We start from the raw sequence: 14,324 nt of genomic DNA on the forward strand, positions 1-14,324 counted from the left end.
ATATGTCAAGAACATATAAAATGATCCAACACTTGAAATTATTATAATTTAAACTGTGATATCTGGGGATCCAACCATGTCTGTCATATCTGTCAACTGTGATAGTGGACCCAAATTTGAAAGGTAGATTTTCCTTTCATCCTCTGTACATAAATAGAGTCGAATCAATCTATAAAGACAGGAAACTGAGATATAATTACTTTTGGAATTTCAACCTAACCTAATTGGCCAGGGAGGATAGAAGGTTTTGGAGTAAAAAAAATCATACATTTTGAGTTGAAATTTCTAGTTTCTTCTTAACCAGTTGGTTTCCTTCCTGAACGTCTTCAAAACACCAAGGCATGGGCAGTATGTGCATGCCTTGGAGGATTAAGAGCATTCCATTTGATTGAAGAACATGATTCAAATAAATAGTCTAGCGTGTTCCTAATCATTATCCATATCTTGGATTCGGAGATCCGTTTCAAATTCTTATTAAAAATAAGTTTCCCTAATATTCTCTAATTTATCTCTCTAGATCCATTTATCTATTTTCTCTATATATATTCAAATTTTTTTTTCAATTCCCTGTGTCTAATTTCGTCCCTAAAATTTCATACAAAACCAATTCATATTCCTTTCTAATATTTCACTTTATTTTCCTCCATTAAAATTTTTTATGGCCATTAAAATTTTTTCTAACCTTATTTTGGTCTGATTTTATTTCCACACTTATAATAAATTTTAGGATAAACTGGTCAAATATTAAATAAAATTAGGAAACATATAGTCTTTATTCTTATTTTTTATGAATGAAAAATAGAAATCTATAAATCAATATTAAATTCAAACAAGAAAATGATACCTATAAATATGTTTCTCTATTTTAATTAAAAAATTAATTATAAATTGAATTCATATATTTTTTAGATAACTGTCTCTTTGTGGATCAACCCCTTTCTCATCCTATATTTTCTATAATTAGAGAACGGAAAATTTCAAATTATCGCATTTCTGAAGTCTACTGAATAATTAATTGATATTAAATCATAACATTTTTAGGTTTATCATGGACCAGCTTCATTGCATTATTTTAGCCTTTATACTCCCAGTCATAAATATATATCCAATTTAGATATCTTTATTATGGGCATGGGGCAGAATCCAGAATCTAGCCATCAACTCCCCATCAACATTTTCTCATCATGAATTATAAATTTAAAAAAGATATACACATACTCTATACTTATATATCACATGAATTGTTAATTATCATCATTTAGATTTTTAGTTTATAATGGCTAGGTTACGCCTAAGAAGAGGGGGGTTTGAATCGGGCCTTTTAAATTATATAGTTAAAGTTAATCCTAACAACATGATTTTATACCTTAGTATATGATTGTTCGAGGAGATCAACACAGAGTTTTAAAAATGTTAGGCTAGTCCCTTACTCTGGTCCTGGGAATTTCTGACCCGGACTTTTTTGAAATCCCTAACACAAGTTAATACCCCCAAGCAAAAACAATTGGTAAAAGTAAATACACTAGATGTCAAAAAATTAAAAAAGGTGAAGATTTCGACATCCTTAGCCCCTTAGCTTTGTCGGATGTGCAAATCCTCCACCTTCTCACAAACCACACAGGTTGTTCTTCCCTTGGATTTGAAAGATAATGTCCACAATTCTCTTAACTTTCTTAAAGACCTAAAGTCACATCAAGAAAACTCACAAACATGTATCAATTATTTTCAAGAGTTAAGCATAAGTATTTGTGTTCAAGATACCATGAATGCAATATAATATATACTCTGGAAACTGGATTTCAAGTTTATATATCTCTCTTATTCAATTACCCTTCATTTCTATTGTCTCATCAATCCTCAGCTTCCTCCCTTTTTCTTTCAAATCTTTCTCACTCTTTGCTTCCCAATATCTTCTATCTTTTCCCAATTTAATCATACCTATCTCTCTATCTACATCCCTGGAATTTTCCTTTCATCTAGGACCTATCACACATCAGAATGGAAATGTTCACCTTTTGATGATTCAAACCTGATCCTTGCCTCTTCTCTTTTCCCTTGAATGTTCCTCCTTTATCTTCTTCTTTCAACTTCCAGCTTCCTCTTGATCAACCTTAAGTCAGAAAACAAAGAGAAGAAACCTACACATACCTGCAATGGAGAATGAATCTTTGATTCTTCCTCTTCCCTTGGTGGTTGCCTTGTGAGATATGATCACAATGTGAGAAAAATCTTGAAGGCCTTCTCTATCTTTATTGGGAGATCCTACTTGCAGAGAAAGTGCTTGAGTAGAGACCTATTGACCTTGAACAAATAGGGCTAAAAATAAAAGGATACTCTTCCCCTTTAAGAGAGCGTTGTTGAAAGCATTAAATGCACACAATTTTTGAAGTTAAGTGAGAAAACTTAACTTACTTTTCCTTTTCTTTATCTTACCAGTTCAAATTCATGACATGGCATTTTTGGGACTTACTTAAAACATCTGACATCCATAAAATGATATCATATGGTCCAGGTGAAGAAGAAAATAAATATTATAAAATAATGACAAGGTAGCATGGTCAACAGTCAACTTATAGATTTTCTTACGATGTGCACAACTGATAAACTCAAAATTAGGGTAAAATTTATGTCGTTGAGAATTTTATGTTTAATCAATAAAATTTATCAACATATATTCATAAATAATTTTATTAGATAGTGACAAGTAAGGTTTGTCTCCATTGGGAACAGTTGTTAGGGAAGGAAATTCTCTTGATTGGGTGAAGTCGAGGAGATTAGGAGAATTTTGTCAAGCATACAAAGCAGTGAATTAGGGAAATTTAGTGGTTAAACTTCTAATTAGGCTTTTTTAAATTAGGGTTTATGATGGATGAGAATGGAGAAACGAGATGGGATCGGGACGGCGATAGTGGTAACGGAGTGGTATGTGATGATATTGAGATACGACAATAAGAGTAGGAACTAGTAATGTTGGCTTATATGGGAAGGATAGAGGTAGGTGACGAGATTGTGATGGCGTAAGATGGGATGTGAAATGGGTGAGAGTGGATGATAAGGGACGATGATGGAGTGGATGAAGGATGGTAATGGGTGAAGGTGATAGATGTTGAAGATGGTTAAACTAACTAAATGTGTTAGAGATGATTCAACGTACGACGAAAGGCTAACCTTATATCCCTATATTCTGTCGAGATCACAACATCTTCCTATTGTAGATCAACCTCCCCACTTCTCTATTGAACCTCTCCAAGCACTAGAGACACCAAGGAACAGTTGATGGACCTTCACTTTACTTTCTTTAAATCTGCCTCTCTAGGAGGAAGTGAGATTAAAAAAGTTCTTTTAAAAAGATTGGGGGATCTATTTATAGAAGAATGTGGATGGATAGAGTACAAAAGATGCATCTGCCCTTAAAATTTCAGGTCGATCAGAGTTCTGGATCGTTGGATATCAACCCTGGAAGTTGGATGGTTCCTAGACGTTGGTATAATTCAAATACTTATCTCTCCATGTCCTCGTCAGTGCTTTCACATCATTCTATAAGGGTTTTGTCTCATCAAACCATTTAATATGATCATTGGCTGAGATTCTTCCTCATCCTCCGCGATCAACGGCTTTTGCGTCACATGGCCAGCTAGAGAAAAAGACAAAAAAGAGAACAATACCATATTATTTAAGTATATTCTTTATCATTTAATTTGCAGTTTACATGACAACGCATCAATGCATGCCACATAAGTGATTTCCAATAAAAAAGCTCCAAATAAGCGCCATGTTGAGTTGTATGTACCACGTGGACGTTGTGCCACATGTCATATGACACCTCAGCGGTGCCGGAATGTTTGACCATTCCAAAGAGAGAGAAGAAAAAGAAATATCTTTTTAATCCGTTATTGCCTCAGCCCATGAGGCACATTTCTTTCAAAAAACAGGTTCTTTTTTCTGATTCGTCCACATCACCCTGCACCTGGAAAAGTCAATAAGCATTTCGTTATTTATTAAATGCCATCATGGCATTTCAGTTAGTGATCCCATAATGATTTAAGCTGACTGTTTGGTTGTTGCCAATCATTATCTCTAGCCATGGTTCGTCGCTATTCGACAAATCAAATGGGGACCCTTGGCGTCGCAAAATAAAGGATTAAAATAAGTTGTAACTTTTATATTTAATAAAAAAAATCCCAAAATACTAATAAGTATATATATCGACTAAGAAAATTCATATCTTTAAGAATTGATGTAAAAAAATCCAAAAAAATCATATCCTGACTCATAAAATTATATTCTTTCAGAATTGTTGTCAGAAAAATTTACAAAAACACATTGAAATGCCAAAAAATCAGGATATCATTATAAAAATAAGTTGAATCATTTTACGCTTGATACCATGCATATATAACTAATTTAATGCAAACAAACATGTAAATATCTTCATATTAAGCTACTAAAAATACATGCTATCAACGACATAAATTCTCAAATACTAATCAGAAAATTTTGAAAAAAATATTTTTACGAAGCTTATTTAATTTGCCGCTAGTTTTATTTTTGAAAATTTCCATTGATTCGATATTTATTAAACACTAAAAAAATGTACAATTAATTCATGTATGGTTGACTTGAAAACAAGATCCATAAATTAGAGGATATTTTATCAGCCTCAATTTGATACATATCTATCCATGAAGTTTGTGGTTAAATTATTTTTATTGAGCATTTATATTATATAAAGTCATATTTGAAAATGAAAAATTGATCTGATGTATATTGTCTTGGAGAAATGATTTAATTAAAACACTCAAGGTTACTTGTAAACAGAAACCATATCTTGGTCAATATTTTTGACTAACCAAAAAAAAATCGAATTGATCTAGAAGTTTGGGCTGTAATTGCACATGAATTATATAGTTCACTACCCAAATTTGGAGTCAAGATTTGTTGGTCTAAGCCATTGACCTTACCTTCTAAGTTCACTATGTAAAGTCATTCCAATAGCATAGGTAATATGTTCATGTATGAGATGGTTTTTACCTTCCAAATGGTTTTGAAAATATAATGGTCATTGGCTGACCACGTTTCATGGGTTGACCAAATTCTATGTAGACTTCATGAGGTAAATACATCAAAATACATACATTGACTTGAATTTAGTGGCCTTAAATCTTCAATAATAGTGAATCGTATGATACAACTCTTTTTCTATCTGAGAACAGATTGACCAATAAATTGTGCAGAAAAAACCCAACCATACAGTATGAACCATCAATTTAGATCAATAAAATTATTCTTGTATGCTTTTTTTACTTCAAGTTTTTATATTTTCAATATCGCTATTCATTATTTAAGGATAAAATGAGTAATTTCTGATTTATTTTCTTATGATATATTTTAACAGATTGTATTGACTTTTGAGACTAACCCCACTTGTCTCCTCAGAGTCAAGTGGAATTTTTACATCTTCTTGGAGTTTTATTAGAAAAACAAGACTCAGGTAAATATAATGGTTATTTTGAGATACAAATGGGAGAAAAGTAGAAACATAAGACATTTAATAGATAATAATCAGAGGTCCAATACACAAGAAGCCCACTCTAGAAGCCCATTCAAATCTCCTTAAGGACGGGTCAACTTAAGGCAAGAATTGTAGAACCAACCCACAATTTGAATTTTGAAGGCATGTTTTTAAATCTAAGAAGGAGAGAATGTGGGTCCAGTGATAAGCCGAAAAATAGGGGTAAAAACTATGCAATTTTTAGCCCTTGTCGTTGTGGATTTTGGCTTATGCAATAAAATTTATAAGAACTCCACTTAAGACGTATAGTGATAAGTATGAGTGTCGTCCAAGGGAAGCTAGTAAGGAATTCGATTTGGTGATTGTATTGGTCGTTTCACTCTGATTAAATTGAATTTGATCTTCAATGAGGATCAAGTCACCCTAATTAGATGAGAATTTAGAAAGGGGGGTAGAAGAGTTGAGATGAATAGAAGAAATATGGAGCTCTAAATTGGCTTCTTTGATCCTAATAAAAGGATCCAAGAGGTCAATTAGAGAGGTTAAAAGGGAATGTTTAATTTGAGTTTGGTTTGTTTTTGCAACTTTGATAATTCAGAACTGAAATGGGGGTAATTTAATCTCCTAAGAATTAAAACTAATTTTTTTTAGAGTTTTTCTTTATAATGCAGTTGAATACTTAGTTGAATCCCTCAAATTCTCCTCTCAATCCTAATCAGGGCTTGTACATGCCGCTCAAGCCTAGCGATTTAGAATTTCAGATCAAAACCAAGAAGAAGAAACAAGAAATTGAACTAATCTCATTCAAAATACACAAATCCAAATACAATCAAGGAAAAAGTACCAGATAACTTGATCCAGGGTGGGACTCCTCTCTGTCTTGCAGCTGTGATAGAGAACCATCAAGAATGAGCTCCCCCTCTCGAAATTTAGCTTTTGTACTTAGGTTATATGGTAAAAATCACCATTTTACCCCCGTTTAGTACTTAATATTTATCTATAAATGTAGGTTGTATCTGAATGATCCAACCTTACAGAAAGAAAGAGGGGATCAAGACGAACAAATCCATAAAAAATTCATCTCAATCGGACTTCAGGATCAAAAGTTATTAATAAATCAATTTTAAACCAATTTAATCCATTGGATTTAAAATTGATTTATTTATTAATTTCATTTTTAAACACGCAATGACGTGTCGCTCTCTCATTGGCTGGCGCATTTTGAATCCTCCTTTTTGCAGAAAAGTCCTTAAAAAGCCTGGAATTGTTTTTGGACACCGCCCAAAAGTACTTGCGTATATGCCCCTGGCACACTCTCTCTCCTCCGATTTCTCCTAAAAACATTAAAAATATATATTAAAAATTGCAATAAAACCCTGTAAAATTTTAAATTGGATCTTTACGCCTGCAGTGGCGACCGAGAGGTGTTTTCAGGGTCTTTTTGCAACGAAAGTTTGCATAAAGGCCCTTGAAAGTTCGAAAATAATAAAAATACTTCTTTTTCTATTATAAATATGCTTTTTTCCTTGAAATAAATACATTTCCTCTTCAAATAAATCTCAGAAAATCCTAAAAATTTGTAAAAAATTCTAGAAAATTCTAGAAAATTCACTGATTCATTCCCATGCTGATAAATGTCGAAATATTAAATATGCCATTTTCATTCAAAAATAATTATTTCGAGCTTCAATAAATCCTTTAAAATTCATAGAATTAACAGAAAATTAGGGAAAAATCAGAAATCACTAGAAAACACTATTTTCATGTAATTATATGATAACAACCCCATTTTAAGCTCTTTAAATGCATAAAATCATGCTAATAACATGAAATAAAGATAGAAATTAGGGTGTTATCATCCAGGCTGGAAATCAAAAAAATCCTAGCCCTCCAAACCCTTGGAATTAAATCCAATCGATTGGAGAGTTGGGGCACTTCTATTTACTCTCTTCTCCTCTCTCTTTCTATCTCATCTTGGATTTGTTCTCCCAGCTTGTTATTGGATATCCTAGATTTCAAGCGTTCCAATGCATCAAATGTCAATGAAAAGTTCCTCTTGTATCAAAAGTTAAACGTTTTCAATCTATTACCTGCCTAACGAAGCTCCACCACCCACGAATTGCGGTTGGGGGTTTTCTTTAACTTTAAATCTTATTTCTTGCCCTAAAACTTCTCCAATAATTCCTAATAAAATACATTTGAATATTAGAAATTATGTAAAACAAAATAATATATATTTAATTTATATAAAATAACTTTGACTAGTTTTATTTATTTCATCAATTTTCCTATTTAGAAAATTACTAAAAATCCAGAAAAAATAAAAAATCACCTAAAATAAGTTTAAAAATATATTTGAAACACATTTTCCTCTCTCATTACCTTCTCCCTGTGGATTTGACCCTTACCCTATTCTAAGTATGGGAAATTTTATAAATGTTGGTGCATAAATCAGAGCCTTAAAATTTTGGTTTATCAATGACAGGTAGAAATCATGTTCAGATGAAATATATTGGTGTCATCTTTCCATTTTGATGGACGTAAGGTGTTAGCGAAAATGCATCAAATGCATTCCTCTTGGGGGCTTTATGTATGGTCATTTCATTGTTTTTTATTGTAGAATAAGTGAGAATGGTTAATAATATACGGACCCATGGAGAAGTGTGTAAAAGTTAACTTTGACTGAATGAACAGAATATTTAATTAGTTGATAATAAATATGTTCAATGAGTGTTAGTTTTTGGGATATCTGTTGTTCATTCAAATCAGTGACATTCTCAGGCTCTGTAAATTGATCACATATTATTAGGGTAAAGGGAAGATAAGATGATGAAAATATTAGGATGAATATGCATGAATTTCATAATTTTTTGTACCATCAATATTTTTAATTGACTAAATAAATAGAGTTTTTTTAAGACAAGGTAGCCAAACTTAAAAAAATGTCTCGAGTGTTTTAGTGCTTATAAGGCTTGAGAAATTATAAAATTCTTCCATTCTCTTGGCAATTGACATATGAGATATTGAGTTTGGATATCGGAAAAAAATCATAAAGCTATAGGATCCAATAAATATTCAGGTTACCTATATTAATAAATGAATACACATAATAGGAATAAGCCCACATTAGCGGAGTTGACACTACAATATGCTCAAAATGTGTTTTTTCTTCGCATTTTTGGATTGGTTAACAATAACAAGCATGTGGTCTTGAAAATTCACATCATTCAAGATAAGTAAAAGGAAGAAGTCAACTTTGAAGTGATTATGATTGATGAACATTATGTTTTAAAATTTAAAAAACCAATTAAGATGAATGTTGAGATATTAAAGTTAAGTGATTATTGAAGATATGTATCCGTTGATTGAGAATAATTGAGATGTTTTTTTATTCAAACAGACCAATTAAGATGAATGTTGAGACATTAAAATCAAATAAATGATATTGAATATATTTATTTGTTGGTTGATAATAATTGAGATGATTCTTTAAAATCAAATAAAGCAATTAATATGAATATTAAGAGATTAAAATAAATTAAATAATTATTGAAGTTATTTATTCAGTGATTGATAATAATTGAGATGATTAGGATAATGAGATGGGGTAAAAATAGTAAGTGCCATCAAACAATGATTAAAGCAAACCTTTTAAATTGAGTAAAACTAATAAGAAGAAGTTTTTGTTAGAAGTTGGGATAGATTATGTTCCAAATGTATTGGCTCTCATCAATTTAAAATCTTATAAATATGACTTTTGAGTCTCAATTAGTTAAAAGTTCAATGGTGAAGACAAATATGAGGATATATGGAGTAATTTACAGAAGATAATTAATATTGAGGAATATGGATATTCTTATTTGAATAATTCAGCACAAAATAAACTTTAGATAAAGTAACTGTACTGATAATGTGCCAAATATTTGGTCCCTTTCCGTTTTGGAGGATATTTAAATGGCTCTTCTACCATCACAAAATGGCGATGATGAAGAAGATGAAATGAGAATATAAGAAGAAGATATGGAGTTGGATAAAGACGATGGACCATGTCATTCTTCAAAAGTTTTGTATTAGTTGAAGATAATAATGCAAAAAAGTTAAGCATTAAATTTGTGAGGATAATCACACGTAGATTGGAGGAAAACAAACAAAACATAAATTAAGGGACATGAAACTTCCCAGTAGAATCAAATAAACAAGCCAAATATTGATAAACATATTTAATATGTTTCTTACCATTGATTTTGTAAAATTTAGGGATATAATGAGAAGCAAATGGGGAGAAATAAAAACAGGGTGATAGATACCAAAGAACAACATTAATTTTTAATGAACCCGATGTTTTTTAATGGATGAATAAAATGATAGAATCTGTGCCAATGTGTATATTATTGTCAGCATTGAACTTAAGGATTTTTTCAAAGCCATTAATATTTATATTTATCATTTTAAGTGATTGAGTCTTTGAAACATATGAAACATTAATTACCGATAAAACTTTGGCTTTATATAAAACATATTAAACAATATTGTATACAAAATACAAATATCATATTATTTAGTTAAAACATATATTACAGAAAATATATTTATGCTAAGAAAATGGAGAATCATATGTTACCAATTCATAAGTGATGATTAGGACAGAAATAAGGGCTGGCATAATCGACTCAAACCATAGAGAGAAATTATTTTGCGTACCTCATATAATTTGCTCCATCGACAGTTTTGTTATGTCTTTGCAATTTCACGAGGAATCAGGATTCATGTGGATAGACGATGAAGTTGGGAAGCTAATGTGAAACTATGATGGATATTGATGGACACCAAAATCATGAGTTGGATCAGAGAATTAGGAAACATGTAGAAACACAACTCGAGAGAGAACATAAGATGTATACATAGAAGCCAATGTGTATAAGCAAATATGTCTATCAAATATGTTTGCTGAATTAAAATATGATAACATTATTTGCCACTAAAAATACGGAGCCCATATAGGGTGATGTCGTGTGCTCACAGGATGTATATGAACTGCATGCATGCCATAAAAAATTTCTCATTTAGTTAGACATTATAGGTATCATGAATATTGATGAATCATTTTTTTCTAATGTATGAAAAATAATTAAATTCCAACTTTGCCACATGCACTTTATATATCTGTTAAGAGAATTTATTTTGATATCTTAAAAATGTTTTATTATGAAAAAGTAACAATGACGACGACGACGATGATGACAAAATGATTAAAGACAAGATGAAAAATGTAGACTTCATATTTATGGAAAATATATGAATTCCGGATTTGTATATTGTCTTGAGTTATTTTGCATCGGCTTGCTATTGAGAAACACCATTCTGAAGTTAGTCCTTCCATCTATTTACTGGGGCACACTTGTCCCCGACGACAATGATGAAAAGATGCTAATGATTCGTTGTCGCCCCTTTTCCTTTGTCTGCACCAGGTTGATGGCGATGACAATAATGATACTAATGACAATGATGATGATGATGATGATGATGATGATGATGATGATGATGATGATGATGATGCCAATGACAATGATGATGATGATGATGCCAATGACAATGATGATGATGATGATGATGCCAATGACAATGATGATGATGATGTCAATGACAATGATGATGATGATGATGCCAATGACAATGATGATGATGATGATGATGCCAATGACAATGATGATGATGATGTCAATGACAATGATGATGATGATGCCAATGACAATGATGATGATGATGATGCCAATGACAATGATGATGATGATGATTATGTCAATGACAATGATGATGCTGATGATGCTGCTGCTGATGATGATGATGATGTCAATGACAATGATGATGATGATGATGATGACGATGATGATGATGCCAAGGACAATGATGATGATGCCAATGACAATGATGATGATGATGATGCCAATGACAATGATGATGATGATGTCAATGACAATGATGATGATGATGATGATGCCAATGACAATGATGATGATGTCAATGACAATGATGATGATGATGATGCCAATGACAATGATGATGATGATGAAGTGGTGATCATCGTAGCATTCATCAATGACTATGATGATGGTGAAACTGGCTCCGTAAGGTAAGATAATGTCAATGGAAGGATGAATCCACTCCCATTGCTGCCACATCCTGCCATAGCAGTCAGGCTCTTCACATGCTGTCACCATCCTCATCATCCCCGCATTATTCAGGTATCCTTATGAAGATTTCTCCTTCTCCATAGTGGACATGCCTTCATCCACCAGCCTTGGTCCCTACCGCCACAAACTTCTAGTCCTCATCGCTGCGAATGATGAGAGGATGATGAAACATCATGATCGCCCTTATAATTTCACATGTGATATGGATGATGACAAAGACAAAGTCATGATCATCATCATCACACAATCTTGTGATTATGACAATGACAAACCCTAAGCAACTTCCTAATGTCAGTACTGAACATCTAGACAATCTATGACAAGGTGACATCTAGGAATGGCTTTGGGCCATTTTCACATGTAAGAATGGATTTGAAAAAAAGGAAAGGAGAAACTTTTCTTCGGATCTTACTTCGGTCCAAACTTACCCGCTTCAAGAATCCGAACTGAGGAAACTGCAAACGGAGAAACCCTAGCCGCTAAACAGGCATATAACTTGTTGCAGTTTTGCTAGGATTTAGCGAGAGAGAGAGTCTCTGCAGTCGAGCGGCGCCGCTCTTCGTTCTTCCGATCAAAGGTCAGTTTATGTAATGATTTCATCGAGGTTCATCTCTTTAGATCGAATCTATACTCGCAGGATTTCATTGATTGCTGTTTAATTCTGGGTTTTAGATCTACTCCTGTCACGATGTCTGCCGGGGAGCTTGCCTGCACATACGCTTCCCTGATTCTTCATGATGATCACATTCCTGTTACGGTATAGTTTCGATTGAAGTGATCATCTCAATGTCAACCCATTTGGGGATCATTCAGCTCATCAAATCGTTATGCGTTTGGCAGGCGGAGAAGATATCGACCCTAGTGAAGGCTGCCAACGTTAAGGTTGATTCTTACTGGCCATCCCTTTTTGCTAAACTTCTGGAGAAAAGAAACGTTGAGGATCTCATCTCCAACGTTGGATCTGGTTAGACCATACGCTTCCCCTTTCCAGGTTTCATCGTCTTCATATCAACGTTAAGTCTATCTTGAAATGGGAAGAACATACAATAAACGATCAGTGAATACGCTTTTACTATACTCTAGAAATTAAGAGTTAGTTGAATTAATTTCACATTTCAATTGCAAAGACCAATTGTATATAAATGCTTTGAATTTTGGGTTATAATCCGGGGTTACTCTGCAGGGGGTGGAGCTGCTACGGTAACTGTTGCTGCCCCAGCAGGCGGCGCAAGCGCCGGCGCTGCTGCTACGCCTGCAGCAGTTGAAGAGAAGAAGGTGCGATTAAGTATTACGATTGGTTTTTATCTTTCTTAATTTGGATATGTGACTAAAATGAATTTGTAATTTCAAAAGGAGGAGCCCAAGGAAGAGAGCGACGACGACATGGGTTTCAGCTTGTTCGATTAGAGCTATGGCTAGAGATATGATCCTCTTTCTTTTTTGCCCTTGTGTTTTATTTATGAGATGTATGCTCCCGGAGTAGACGGCTTAGATTTGCCAAGATATGGAAAAGGCCTGCATTTTTCTTAGTCTGTACATTTACTTTTGGCACAATTCCTCATAATACGCTCATCTAAAGCTTGTTTTTTCTCCATGTTATGAATCCAAATCAGTATGGTAATTTGTTTAAGCGTATTATGAGAAAATTAATCTTGGCAAGTTACTTAAATACGACCCACATCTTTGCCTTTTCTCCTGAGCTTTTCAATGACGAGATAGTTTGTGAACTGTCTGTTTAGACTTACTGTAGATCGAGTTTATAGATTGCGTTCTGTGTTCTATTTTTTATTGAATATGGTCTTTCTAAATGGCTATCTTTGTTGTTAATAATTCACTTGTGGATATCTTGGGGATATGTGCAAATGATGGCTTACACTTGATCTCTGAACTTTTAAGGTAAGTTCTATGTGGACACAACAAGCTGATGCACATTTCTTTCCGAACCGGATAATCTTCTTTTTTATTTGGTGTTGATGGTTATATTTGATAAGTTCTAGTTTTTAGAGATCCGTATAATCCATCATTTGTGGACTCCGATTATAATCAAACATGCATCGTATTCGGATTATAAGTAGGTGGCAAGAAATATGTAAAGAAGATCATAATCTTTATTGGTTTGAAAAGAACATTTCAGTATACGCTGATTTTGTTAAAATCGGGGAATATCCAGAAAGAATGTCGTATGTTTAGCTTAGCCATTTCACATCATGACATTAGGCCTAAACAACTATCATTAAGACATGATGGATGCGAGATGTCATGAAGGAATTTCTTTTTGAAGTCTGCTTAAGTTTCTCTATGCAACACTCGGTGTTTATCATTCCTTTCTTTAGCGACTATAGTTCTATAAAAGCTTAGTCTCTTTAGTGGAAAACATTGGTAACTATTGTAATGAATGTTCGTCTTAAGAAACTATTTATCGGAGACATTATTTTCTTCTTTATCCTTCTCTGGGAGAGATAATTAACATGATTGAGAGCTGTACTGAGTTAAGTTTTAATCACAAAGATTACGAGTGCAATATGTTGATGTCTAATTCTACCCTTCAAACATCTATTAAATCTGATATATCTTTAATGTGAAATGATCTTCACTCGTATTCATTTATTCACTGTTCCCTA

At 33.0% G+C, this 14,324-nt stretch overlaps 1 protein-coding gene and 1 non-coding gene across 2 annotated transcripts; both read left to right on the plus strand.

Moving 5' to 3' along the window:
• The first annotated feature begins 12,152 nt into the window (after positions 1-12,152).
• On the plus strand, positions 12,153-13,232 carry LOC144715261 (large ribosomal subunit protein P1-like). The gene is made up of 5 exons (XM_078590195.1): positions 12,153-12,280; positions 12,376-12,460; positions 12,544-12,667; positions 12,887-12,978; positions 13,057-13,232. Exons 2-5 carry the CDS (start codon positions 12,392-12,394, stop codon positions 13,108-13,110), a joined length of 339 nt encoding a protein of 112 aa, XP_078446321.1. The 5' UTR covers positions 12,153-12,280; positions 12,376-12,391; the 3' UTR covers positions 13,111-13,232.
• A 338-nt stretch (positions 13,233-13,570) lies between these two features.
• Positions 13,571-13,632, plus strand: LOC144715395 (small nucleolar RNA snoR101). Its single transcript, XR_013584623.1, has one exon. It is a non-coding gene; the product is annotated as a small nucleolar RNA snoR101 (small nucleolar RNA).
• The last annotated feature ends 692 nt before the right edge of the window (positions 13,633-14,324 follow it).

Source organism: Wolffia australiana, chromosome 18 (genome assembly GCF_029677425.1).
Source record: "Wolffia australiana isolate 7733 chromosome 18, ASM2967742v1".
In the NCBI taxonomy this organism is placed as follows: Eukaryota; Viridiplantae; Streptophyta; class Magnoliopsida; order Alismatales; family Araceae; genus Wolffia; species Wolffia australiana.